A 13698-nucleotide genomic window follows, 5' to 3' on the forward strand; every position below is an offset into this window, starting at 1 on the left:
TGAAGGAGTATAAAACTTACACTGATGAGAAAGACAGACTTCTGATCTATGAAATAAATGAAGAAGAACAATACGTTTTTAAGAGCTCGACCAACAAAATAGAAGTAGCAAATGAAATGACAAAAGATGGTGACATGCTAGAAGATGAGTACTGTTTCTTTGTTGGCAAAGAAAAACGAACCAAAAACTTGACCACCCTTACGGCAAGCACGTACCATCCACTCTTACAAAGACAACTACCATTTGCAACAATGGGAGTCTGCTAAATCACGCGCCTCATGCCCCTCGCGCGCCTTCCTTTTTCACGCGCCTATGTTTTCACGCGCCTTTATTTTTTCACGTGCCCTTAAAATTTTCACGCACCTTTATTTTTTTCACGCGCCTATATTTTTCACTTAAAATTGAGTTATATGGCAAATAGCAGCCGGCACAGATTATCTCCTTAATTTGATATAGGACTTAGTTTTAAAACACATACATATTTATAAATTGTTCTATCAAATATAACATTAATAAAAAAGTCGTTCTCGGGAAAAGCCTCGGGAAAACGAAAAAAATTCTCATTAATAAACAAACAAAATACTGTTCTCATTTACTCCCCAAAACTAGGGGTATATAAGCATTTCTACCCCACGAAATCGGTGTCTTATATTTTGTCCTTTCATTTTGAGCTACGAAATTTTCTGCTGGCTGCACGAGAATGTCCTTTGGACGATCTCTGCTGTTAGCACGGGCACGGATTTCGTGGGGTAGAAATGCTTATATACCCCTAGTTTTGGGAGTAAATGAGAAGAGAATTTTATATTTGTTTATTAAAGAGAATTTGTCGTTTTCCGAGGATTTCCCGAGAACGACTTTGTTATTAATGTTATATTGATAGAACCATTTATAAACATGTATGTAAGTCATGTATGTCATGTATCAAATTAAGGAGAAAATCTGTGCCAGCTGCTATTTGCAATATATAACTCAATTTTAAGGCGCGTGAAAAATATGGGCTCGTGAAAATTTAAGGGCACGAGAAAAAGGAAGGCGCTTGAGGAGCGTGGGCACTAAGGCGCGTGGGCGCGTTCAAAATATAGGGCGCGTGAGGTGCGTGAGGCGCGTGATTTAGCAGACTCTACGGAGCTCCTACATGAGAAAGAATCACATGGCCGACCGAACAAAACCTACATTGACCAACCTAGGCATAGTGCAGAAGAACTTAAGAAGAACTTATAAAAACCATTGAAAATCGGGAATAGTTGGAAAGCTCGAGGTTATGAGTTAAGTGTAGACGGCATTCTGTTTCGATGCGTAACTTGAAAAAATCATCATAGACGTCGAGCAAGCATCGAGTTTAGGAGTTGGAGAGGAATCTTTAATCTTTTTTAAGCAAGAAAAAGTGAAGCCGTTTTTGGATTGAGCCTAGAGTTTTCTTTGTTTTTTTAGAGGCACATGTTTCGGAACCTGGAGATTTTTCAATCCAGCGTTTGTATAAAACCTCGCGGGTCATGCGTTTTGGATGGGAAACAAGCCAAAACTCAATGAATGCTTTAAACTCAACGAGTGCAAGCTATTTTGATATGGTTTAGTATCTAATGAAGAGAAATTTACTTCATCATAAAAACCATGTAAAATATAAGATATTCAGTCAGAATAAAAAAATTCTTTATTATTTAATGCTCTTTCAGATGTGAAATGAGGATAGATTGTACTTACTTTAAGTTTTTTAGTTTTATTGATAGCTTTGAATGGCCGCAAGACACGCAACACTCGCAACACTTTCACAACCTGTTGTGAACTACTGCTCGACTTGCTGCTCCTGTAAAATTGGAAAGTCAAGAAGGGATTAGGCTAGTCCAATCTTAGAACCTGTCTTTTCAAACATCGGGAGTTGCTAAATGTACCCGGTATGAAAAATTTGAAGTAAATTATATTTAAACAGTCCTCATTTTACTGCTTTACAACTAACGAATGGGGTTATAACTCGAAATTGAGCTTTTAAAAATACTTGCTTTTTATAAGAATAGAGTTTAAAAATATTAAGGTAAAAATTACCTTATATAAATATTAATAAACTATATCTTTTTGAGAGTATCAGAAGAAGATTGATTTTGAAAAAGTACAACACTTACGATAGTACCATAGAAGCGATGGCGCAACAAACAACTAGTGCATCTGTACAATTCCAAACATCACGAAAATATGATCCTTTGTGTAATATCACACCAGAATCTACCACCTGAAAGAAAATACACAAATTTCTCAAAAATTATTTTGTTTTTCAAGCATAACGTTTTTTGAAATCATTGATCATGACAATAGGCCAGAAATTAAAGCCCAATCACGCCATCATGCAAGCATCTGGGCCTCTTTAATCAGCGAAATAGCAGACAAGAGGCTCAATTTAATCGTAGATTTCTAAAAAAGTGGTTCAGCAACCTGACTATCAATATATAAAAGATCTAACGATCTGCTAATCTATTTTTCCCATACGTCTTTGACTTACAAATTTTTCGAAGAGGAAAAAATATCAGCAAGTAAAAAATACCTTTAATATAACTTCTAGTGCAAAGATGGATGTGAACACGTAATCAAATTTCCATAGAACCTAAAAAGTTATAGAAAATATTCAGTGGTGCTGAAATTGTTCACAAAGATTGCTGAAATGCTGAAATATTAACTACCTTATTACATGATTATAAGTATGGAAGTAATTAACGGCCTTGAAATTAACACGCAAAAAACTAACACGGACTTTGCTTTTTTTAATCAAGGGTTTTTTTTTAATTTCGTGGTAACAAAATGACTAGTAATATTCGTGTAATAAGGTAACCATCATATAACAGCAGGCCACAAGTATTTTCATATGCAGGATTCTCAGTCCGTGGGAGAATTTTTTTCGATCTAAGGTCTTAAGGTTGCTGTAGATGCTCCATAACTTAAGTCAGTAATAGAAGGTTTTTTAAACCTACCAAATTTGGTAGACTTATTGCAGGGAGAAATGACGCTGGGGGCTTCGGGCCTATGATACGAAGCATGCAAATGCGATCGCAAAATTTACTTACAGTTAAAGGTTTTGATTTTAAATAAGAGTGATATCTTTTGCCTACTCATCAATTTTAATTCACAAGCTTTTTTACAATTGATTGACACGGATGTGGAGCAAGATTGGTCAAAAAGAGGAAAAGAAAAGCAATTTTTTGCTTATATCAACATAATATAACAATAAGCAGACACTGTCCTGATATGAAATATGTGTCTGATATGAAACGGGAACACTTATGTAAAAATAAAACCTTCGACACTCTAATTCGATTAATTCGAATCTTTCTGTAACTCGAACTAAAATATTCATCCCTTTTGACTAGCAAGTCGATTCAAATATTCCTTTATTCGAACAAAACTCTTGTCTCTATGAAGATCAAATGAACATCGAATCAGGGAAATACAACTGTACATGCGAGAACCTTATTAAAAATGAAAAAATGGATGAATTACTTTGTTGATAGTTGCATCTTTATCGATAGTGTTTTCCAAAGCAAGAAATCCACTACTGATCAGAATTAGTATCAATATAGTGTTGTCAAAGTACTTTGATGCCACAAAGTTGTGTATGCGTTGACGTATACTGAATGGAAAAAAAGTAATGAATCAATATATCGAATTTCTGCCAAGCTAGAATAGAGCGCCAAAAACGTCCATCTTATGTTCATAACACCCCAAAAACGATCCAACCACGGTGTGCGCTAACGGGGAGGGGGGGGGGGTAGAAGTTAACTTCGTTGTAAACTGAAGAAGGCTAGAAAACTCAATGCTTACGATGCTTGAAAGAAGGTATCGTGTTTCATTGGGATGGGTGTACAACTTTGCCACAAAACTGAAGAGTCAAGTAAACAGTTCCACTTCGTGTTATGAGCCACGTTAGGAATATACAAAGTTACGATATTTGAAATAAAGATAAGTTTCTTATTTTAATTGTAAAAAATATAAATTATTACGGGTTTTGCGGGGAGAAAATGAAAAGTGTGTTAGTTTGTATCATTTCAGTGCCTTCACCACCTCTAATGTTGCCCGTCATACGTCCAGGTTGTTTTAGGTTCTTCACCCAATCATGACCTGGCTGCGCACGACCACCTACAAAATAAGAGGGGTAAGGTAATCTTTCATATTATCTGAATGGTTATGATTAAATATAAGCTCAAGTCCTTTCTTGTAAAATCTTAAACTTAAAACCTTAAACTTGAAAACCATTAAACTTTTCTAAAAATAGGAGTGATTTCGGGGTACGACCTTTCTAACGAAAGTAAAAACAGTGTACAAATGTGCAATCTACAAATGCTATACCTTGATCCAAAGTCTATGGTATAGAATAAAAATTGGTTTAAAGGGTATGAGAAAAATATGAATTTCCTACCATCATTGGGTATGCGGTCAAATTCACTGATGGTACTTCCATTCATCCCGCTGTCCTAATGTTCGTCAAAAGAATGAAAAAAAATTGGTTAAATATTAAAGAAATCAGCAGCCGTAATATGAAGGTAGAGTATACAGCTACGGTGCTCAAGGTTGTGGGGTCGATCCTTAGCCGGGTGGACTCCCATAAACGGTACTTGACGGTACTTGGTGTTTAGCAAATTAAGAGACGGATCAAGGGTAATTGGAGAAGCTAAGGGACAGGAGTGGCGCGCCCTACCCTACCTCCGAGTAGAGAACTAGTGATAAGGGAGCTTCGTACCCCCCTCTACTAGCCTATCCATCTATCTTCAAATAAATGAAAAAAATAAACGATAAACTTTACCTTATAATAAACATCTAGATTTCGCCCAGCCCTGAAAAACCAAGCCGTGAAAATATTAGCACAGTTGTAAAATAAGGTTATTAGTAGGTTGCTGATGATTAGGTCCGTAAAACCTTTTTGTGGAACGTAACCGCATTTGTAGCCACATAGCTCTTTATAGAGAATCTGTAGGGTTTAACGGAGCCTACTACACCAGTTAGCGAGGCAACATTGGATTATATTTGATTTGTTGAATGATTAAAGTCTACAAAATTCCAAAGAAAGATGTATTCTTTTTAAATCAGAGGTTTTCTATCAATGTGTCAAATAAGCGGACTGCCAAATTTTTTTGGGACAGACTTGATTTTCATACCCTGCTTTTGGCGCATATTTTTCTTTAATTTCTTGTTTATGTTTTTCGCGTTCTCTTTCTTCTGCTTTTTCGTCGTCTCCAATTTCTTGTGCGTTTGTTAAATTGTCCACGGCAATGGCAAGAAAGACGTTTAATAGTGTATCTGTATTTTTGAGTTTGGCTTGTTAAGGCTAATACAACAGAATTCGGGCCGAATATCTTTCAGTAATCAATAACCAGACCTATAATTTGTCGCCCATATTATGGATAGTAAAGATGGAATATAAGGCTTAGTCTTAAAAAAACCCTAAGAACATCAGGAAAAAGATACAGTTTCCCAAGATAACAAGTGTAACGAAATAAATGAATGCGATTGCCAATCCTTTGGGTGTTTTGGGGCCATGGTAAGCAGTCACTCCTTCGTACATCACCATGTTCCAGTCTTCACCAGTCAAAATCTACGGCAAAAAACAATTGAAAATCTGTTCCATATTAAATGCTTACAAACCTCTTAGAAAGAAAGGCGCACCATAGAAAGAACTTATCAAGGGAGGGAGTACTAACTTTCAACTAAGCGACTAAAAGTATTTTCTCTCTCTCTAATTTGATCTTCAAGGGACCAAGAGTTTTCTTCGAATTAGAGAAAGATTACAGAAAGCATTTTATGCTAATTTCTAGCTGAGAGCACCAATATTTTAGTTCGAATTATAGAAAAATTCGAATAGTGGAGGTTCGAATTAGAGAGAGTCGACTTTATTTTCAATGTGTATACATTTGAGAATATAACATCTTTACATACATTCATATCTTACAAGACAAGAGGACATTTAGACAGCCGTTTTCAACCACGAATTTCGTTATATGTAATGTATATATAATATAAGGGTTGGGTCAAAGAGAATTACTTCAAAGAGGGTTACTTTCTTAATTAACAGGTTTGAGTTTCAACTTACTTGAAAGACAGCTAACATGGCGTTCCCAAAGTCATCAAAATTCGTTCTGGGTTGAGGTATCGTTTTTGCAAAGCTGTATAAAAGATGATAGATATTCATGAATGAATCAAACCAAATAGAAATCCTCTAATTATAGAAGGAATGTGGACGTTGCGCTTGTTTTTGGCTGCGCTTAGCTGGATGAATTCTTGAAAATCAGCCGAAAATTTGGATCGCGTAAACTTGGCTCACAGCGAAACTGCAGCCGTGAAGATAGGAATTTGGGAAATCCGGTATGGCTTTTGTTAAATTTAGCAAACTATTGCACCAACCGTTCATTAATTTTAGCAGAATTTAAAAGAGGGTCCAACACAGGGTTATTTTTTTTACTCCGTTGGCAAACTCCGTCAGTCTGCAAGTATCCTCGGGACCACATAAAAGGTCCAAAAACTATATTCTTTATCATAAACATCGACCGTAGACCTCTCTGCTCAATCTTCAGTTCGAGTAATCCAGGGAGAAAGAGTGCTTTCCTCCCCCGTTGGGTAGACAGCTATCGAAAGAAGAGCCATCGGATCGCTTTCGGCTGCTGTTATAGACTGTCTCAAAATAATTTGCAGCTGAGACAAAAACGGGTGTAACTTTTGATAGACTATATCAAGTTGCGATTTTGTGCTCGTTGGAAAGATATTTGTGAGTGAAATATTATCAAGCAAAAAAAAATTGCAAAAAAATAAAATAAAAATGAAAAATGAAGAAGAAAAAAATCAACTTCTTGTAGAAATGTGGTATAATTACCATTTTCACAGAAGTGATCTATCTTAGATCATCATCACTGAAAAAATATTCATTCAATCAAAAGATATCAAGCAAAGTTTGTTTTTTTTGTTGTTTTTTACTAAATTATAGAGTCAACCAACAGTACCAGACTTTACTATTACATAAACAATGATACTTACGATCCACCGAAAAGTTGCATACCAAGCAACGCGTAGATGAGAATGAACAAGAAGAGGAGAAACAGCAAACTGATGATCGATTTCATACTGCTCAATAATGACGTAATCAAATTCTTCAACGATTTCCAATATCTGAAAAAGTCAGAAAGGTTTTTAGTTTAAAAGCATACGATTTATCGGGTACTTTACAGATAGTTTTACATCTAAACCCGAACAGCAAGTTTCACAATATAATGAATATTTCCTAAAAATAAGTAGGTGGAGAAACTCCCAAAACATACCAAAGCATTTTTAAATCAAGAAATTTGTCTCTTAGCATTCTAACCATCAGGAGCCTCATTCGAATTGAGGACAAATTCGAGTTATCGAGATTCTAGTTTTGGAGACTCGTATAAAAATTCTTACCTAGTGAATTTGAATAACCTAAGAAGCCTCAAAGCTCTCAATACTGAAATGCCCATACTTATACCATACTTCTTGTACAGTATCAACTCGAATACACCAGCCGTTACAACCTGAACATGGTTGAAAACAAAATGAAAACATTCAGAAAATTATATAAGAAAATGAATTCAAAAAAAGAGAAAATTTGGCCAGCATTCTGGGAATTAACCACTGTTGATTGGATGATAAAAAAAAAACAAAGATTAGAAAAGCATCTTATACTGCTGTACAATACTTACCAAACTATCAAATTTATTGAACTTTGATCTAAAATATAGCCTAGGTCCCAATCCATACAGCTTCAAACACATTTCCATCAAGAAGAAGGAGAGAAAGATAATTTCAGCAATATCTGAAAAATTGAGATAAAATGACAATAAAACCATATTTTCTATATTAAAAGTGATTTAGACTTCACTTCCAACGTCAGAATTGGTACTAAGTGAGTCAAACATGAAGCCGTTAATATAAAATATAAAAATTGCATATTGGGGGTAGGTTCAATCAGTGGCTGGGTCATACCAAGAACCTGAAGAATAATAGCACTTGACGCATTTCTGCATTTCTCAGCAATGAAAGAGCAAGATCATAAGAAAGTGGAGAAATAGTGGCGCCCACCATTAGCTTCAAGTAGATAGTTATGGAAAGAGGCATTCCTTGACTGCGGAATTATAACACTACTGTGTTTTTCTATGTAAAAGCTTAAGGCTTTGGCGCCAAAAAATTGACATTTTTCTATGTAAAAGCTTTGACATTATTAGAATAACATTGAGCTAGGCTTCATAAATATAGATGTAGTACGGGATTATACGTCCAATATACAAATGTGTACATCAACATTACCTTGTAGATCTGTCAGCCATTGAGGTTGTAGGTAGTATTCGGCAGCGACAGAGATAGTATTGAGAAAGACACAGGTGATGACGAGCCAATAGAATACAGCATGTTCAACGACTTTCTTGATGCGAATCTTCATTCGCCGGTTCTTCTTACGGAAAATCTCTTTCCATGGTTTCCTAGGTGAAGATTTAGATAAAAATACAGTTTATGCTCTCTAATTCGATTTTCATCGAATAAGGGAATGCATCAATAGAAGAGAGAGTTTCTTGTTAACGGTGGCTTTCAATAATGGAGCATTTCGAATATTAGAACGTCGAACTAGAGAGCGACAACTATAGGTAGAAAATCAATAAAGGACAGACACGGGAAAAGGCTTGTTGAAAGTCGCCATCTAAATCCCGGAACACAAAAATTTTAGTCGAAGAAATAACTTGTCAACAATCCTTTTCTTAAAGTGACATTTTAACTGAGTGGACACTTTGCTACATTCTGACTTCCTCTTCAAATATTTCAAGTACAGATTATACCCAGCATATCTTTACTTTAATAAAACAAGGATCTTTTCTTACAAATACCTTACAGTGATTATTTGAAGGATTTCAGTTTCAAAACTTTATAGATAGGTTTAGTAAAACATACTACGCCAACACCCCTTTACCATATTTCTTTTTTCATTGATCAATGAAAATACGATCCATTAACTAAATTCATCTGTAAGATTAGTTAACTTACTTTTTTTCTTTGCCATGGATATTCAATCTGAAGTTTTTTCCAGCAGCATTTTTAGTCAATACTTTTGTCATACCAAGGTTGCCTGTATTTCCTTTGGTCCTTGATGAACGAACTAAAAGATTAGACACAAAATTTGAAGCGTAACGATGATGCAATTTGGGATCTGGTTAAAAAATCAAGAAATTACGGCAAATATATCATATACTTTTTACAGTACCCTTATCGAGTCGAATACTATTCAAATGGCACCTACATTGAGTATGTTCTTCATCTTCTTCATCTTCTTCTTCAATGATGGCTTTTTCAGCAGTATCAATCCAATCCATGTACCCCGTCAACGCACGATCAACTTGTTGACCTTGACGTAATAATAAGAACGCCGTACGGTTCTCTACACGCTCACGTTCTTTACCGAATTCCCTATTGAAGAAGGAAGATTTGAGTGAAATTAGAAATGGTTTTAAATTCATGATATTTGTTCCCGCGATAGACTCATAAATTTTGCCATTAAATTTAGACCGGTGTCATTAAAATCCCTGCCCCAAAGAATAAAGGTTTTCAGAAAGTCGGACTTAAATATTATTTCGTTGCATAAGGATTTCATTTATTCACTTCAATTGATCATGATATACTCAAGGTGTGACCCAGGGTGAAGTCTTTTTGTTAAAGTAAAAGGGATCTTATCAAACGTGGGAAACTTAAAAATGAATTATTTTTTTTCACAAAACCGATCCTAGGAAAAAATGGAAAAAATTCACTCGATAGTAAATTATCATGAAAACTGAAAAAAAATTCTGATTTCGTTGCTGTTGTGAACATCGCGAATGTTTGTACACAGATAAATGTATGTGGGAATTGTGAATGCGACAAAGATATTATAAGCTAGTTTGTTTCAACCATTTTAAACGGAGACCGATGTAAAATTTTATTATCCAGCCTTCATTTGCCTCAAGAAGACATCCAAGCCGGGCAGCTCGTAATACCGTTGAAAATTTCTTTTTAAATTAGTTAACCACGCCAAAAATACCTCCCGAGAGGGTGAAATGGAATTGAGAATAAATATCTTACCCACTGAGTACACCCAACACAAGATTCAACATAAACTGCGCACCAATTATATTCAACGAAAAGTAATAAATCCAAAATATATAACCATTTTTGTCAGCTACGTCAAATGTCTAGAAAGATAAGATTAGTCAAATTCATTTTCCACCATACAAAATTGCCACTTAAAAGTTAACATACTATTCGAGAAAAACGGATTGCAGAGAAATCCATAGAAATAAGCATAAATGAATGCAAAAAAAACTACAGACCAAGCGGGATAACACATGAGGTAACAAATTTGCTTCTATTTCAAACTAAGAACTATAGAAAAGTCTACAAGCTGATTTATTATTTTTGGAACGATGGTAAGAATTCACGATCTCGTCTTACCCAGAGCCATTAAACCACTTTTTTATTTTACTATTAGACGTAGGTACCTTTTGTGAGCGCTTCTCAGAATCATAAGGGTCTGGTACTGAGTTGGGAGACTTCAGGCTTTTTTATTCGTGAGTCGAGGTCTCAAAGTGTCCGTTTCAAAATTTTACTGAGTCCCGAAGCGGGGAGATCATAATACCATTATGACTATGGCTGTCATTGGAACTTTTCAAAATCAATGCAGTATTTTAAGAGCATATTATACCCACCCAATACATAGTATCGGTCCATCCTTCACATGTGATACACGTAAACACTGTAAGCATACTCAATAACATGTTATCAAAACTAGTGATGCCTTTATTGGGACCATCCCAATATCTCTTGCATTCGTACCCAGGAGGACATTGGTAACCAAGACCTTCTGGACTGCAAAGTTGATGTTCACCATCCATTAGTGCTGGGAAATGAAATCATTAAAGGCATTGAATATGGTGATAGGAAATAAGATGATTCAAAATATCAATTGAACGATCTTATTGCAAAATGGAAAGAGTATGTGCGAACAGTAAAGATATCCTTCCCAAATTTTTGAAACCTCTCTAAAGGGTTACACGGTCATTCCAGAATAAGGGGTACGCTATGTCAGGCTCATTTTTGACTGGAATCCACCAATTGGGACCTAGGAGCTTCACGACTCATTCATCATTTAATAGCACCCATGTGGGCGATTCGATCGGACTAAGACTCCAATCCTGGTTGACAATTTCTTGGAATGGTCCTACAGAAACAAACCCCCCTCTGAAAGGGTCCGTAAAATCACAAGGATACAAAATTTAGGGTCCAAAAATCATCATGATGTTCTTTGAAAAGCAAGGGTTGTAATTGTTTCGGGTATGGGCGAGATGTTCTTGCGGACTCTTGCAAATACCCTTTACTTTGACAACAAACTCACACATCTCACACATATATGTCAATCCAAGTCCCAAATTAAAGGTATACGTGCGAGTCGATATGGTCGAAGACATTTTATATTAATTTACCCTGTCAAAACCACATCCTTTTCCACGCAGTATTTTTCTTAAGGAAAGATTGGGATTATTTAGAATGCTTGAAACATAGAAAACGAAAATCTCACCTGAATTATTATCTCGACAAGAATAATGAAAACTACCATTAAGAAATTCTAAGCCAATAATCGAATAAATGATGATGACGAAAATAACCAACAAACAAATTTGAAGAAGGGGCGCCATAGCTCGCATAATAGATTTCATGACAACTTGAAGACCTGTGAAAGTAAATCATTGAATAATGATTAAAAGTGCCCCATTACGTAACTCGATGACTTGAGTTTAGTTTACCGTAAGAGGTAAGCTGTTACTTTTGAGACATTCCTGTAGGCGTCAAATCACGTTCCTGTTTCTCACTCTCAGTTTCTCACTTTTAACCTTTCTAAGGATTCAAAACAATAAAAACACGTTACATATGTTACGGCGTCTGGCTCATTGGTCAGCCTCAGCTGAGCATTCATTTCCCTATTATTCCGGGGCATAAGACGATCGAAAACTCAAAATGTGTTACCCCGGTTTCCCGATTATCAATTTCGATTTCTTTTCGGATTTAAATCGTGGTGCGTGTGATTGCATCATCCATTTGGATTATTGCATCAGCCATTTTTATCTTCCGAATAACGCGCGCCGCTTAATCTGTGTTCATTGATTTTTCTGCTAACTGTAAAAATTAGCTTCCTAATACGTTGCCAATACAGTACAGTAGTGAAAATTAAAAACAAGAAGTCGGCTGGCTGGTTTTATTTCTCAAAGATGAGAGTTTTCTTTCTGCTTTATTTCAAAGTGTACTACAAGTACTGATTTATCTATCAAGCAGCGTTATAGCAGATAGCATTTTTCAAAACAATCAAAGATGGCTTAACTTTGGACTGTTTATGCTGAGACATTGAAAGGACTTGAAAGGTAAATCGAGGTTATCTTTAATTTGTATGCCTTTATAGTTTTCATACCTTTGGAATGTTACATTAGCGTTGACTTTTTTGTAAATTGGATTTCTTCTCAAAACAAAATGTTTTTTTTCTTGGCCATGTCTTTCATGAAATCATATCCCAGACGGTGTCAATCGAACAACTTCGGACAAAAATCGCAATCGAACTAATTGAACGTAATAAAACACGATGGAATCATTGCGATTCGATTGTAAATTTCAAACGTAATCCAAATGGCCGATTCCTGGGTATAATATTCGATTGTGTTCGATTGCATTCGAGTCAGTTGATTGTCAATTTACATTCGGTTTTGTTTTCGATTTATACGAATATGTTCAATGAGTTTGATTGCGATTAAATTAAAAAATTGGATCACTCTATTAGTGCTTTTTAGCGTGGGCGGCGTTCGATTTGTTCGATTGACACCGTCTGGTCATGGCCAAGTTTTCTTTCCACAGGCTTATTTTTATTCATATGGGTCGTGTGTTTATTCCATAATACTCTAACTACAATTATTTTCATCTCTTCTGTCTTCAGGTGAAGGAGCTTGATGGGTGACTTTTAACTACCGACTGGCTGAATATCAGCAGTACTTTGGTGGGTGAACGTGCACAACAAAGAAGCAGCATAAAACCAAAATATACATAGCATTATGACTGTATGAACAGATTGTGACTGATGGAGAATTATTTAAAATGGTCCTGCTGAATATAAATTGTGCCAGTTCATGTTTATTTCGTGTAATTGCAATGTTTACAAGATAAATGTCATCAAAGAGAGGAAAAACCTTTTAGAAGATGACTGACTGGAAAGCAGAATCAAAATGAAAATAAATGGTTGCTGTTTTCTTCATAAGATTTCTTTAATATTTGTTCGATATAGCAGGAATCATTTTGATTTGGTTTGATTGATTCCAGCACTCGTGCTGGCTCTCAAGAGACTTTTGTTCATTGGAGCTTGACCAATTACAATAAGACCAATTTATATTTATACGATAAAGTGATAAAAAAAGCATGAAAAGAGGTAGCACATTTTGAGAAATTGTACCATGAGATCGGGTAACTTTGTATCAGTGGAGGCTAACATGCATAGCCCTTGAACAAATGACCTGGCTGGTCATTAAAATACAAAGTTAAATCAAAACAAAAATGGTAGAGTAGAACTGCGAGTGGAGCTGCTTAGATCATTGGTTTGAAATTTTGCTGCTTTGATTGGTCAGCCATTTGATGGCTATGCAAGTTTCACCCAAGTGG

At 35.6% G+C, this 13698-nt stretch overlaps 1 protein-coding gene across 1 annotated transcript in view; it reads right to left on the bottom strand.

Annotated features, from left to right (window-relative positions):
- Positions 1-13698, bottom strand: part of LOC136819769 (voltage-dependent calcium channel type A subunit alpha-1-like) — a gene marked incomplete in the record, with an annotated part of 36664 nt that overhangs the window by 10832 nt on the left and 12134 nt on the right. Inside the window, 19 exon segments of the mRNA XM_067076010.1 lie at positions 1702-1804; positions 2118-2224; positions 2534-2593; positions 3484-3613; positions 3984-4119; positions 4400-4454; positions 4784-4814; positions 5136-5277; positions 5446-5572; positions 6068-6140; positions 7006-7137; positions 7411-7520; positions 7689-7801; positions 8293-8465; positions 9022-9133; positions 9275-9441; positions 10090-10199; positions 10713-10903; positions 11582-11734. Coding sequence (XP_066932111.1) covers positions 1702-1804; positions 2118-2224; positions 2534-2593; positions 3484-3613; positions 3984-4119; positions 4400-4454; positions 4784-4814; positions 5136-5277; positions 5446-5572; positions 6068-6140; positions 7006-7137; positions 7411-7520; positions 7689-7801; positions 8293-8465; positions 9022-9133; positions 9275-9441; positions 10090-10199; positions 10713-10903; positions 11582-11734 — 2225 coding nt within the window.

This window comes from Clytia hemisphaerica, unplaced genomic scaffold, assembly GCF_902728285.1.
Source record: "Clytia hemisphaerica strain Z4C2 unplaced genomic scaffold, Clytia hemisphaerica genome assembly, whole genome shotgun sequence".
Classification (NCBI taxonomy): Eukaryota; Metazoa; Cnidaria; class Hydrozoa; order Leptothecata; family Clytiidae; genus Clytia; species Clytia hemisphaerica.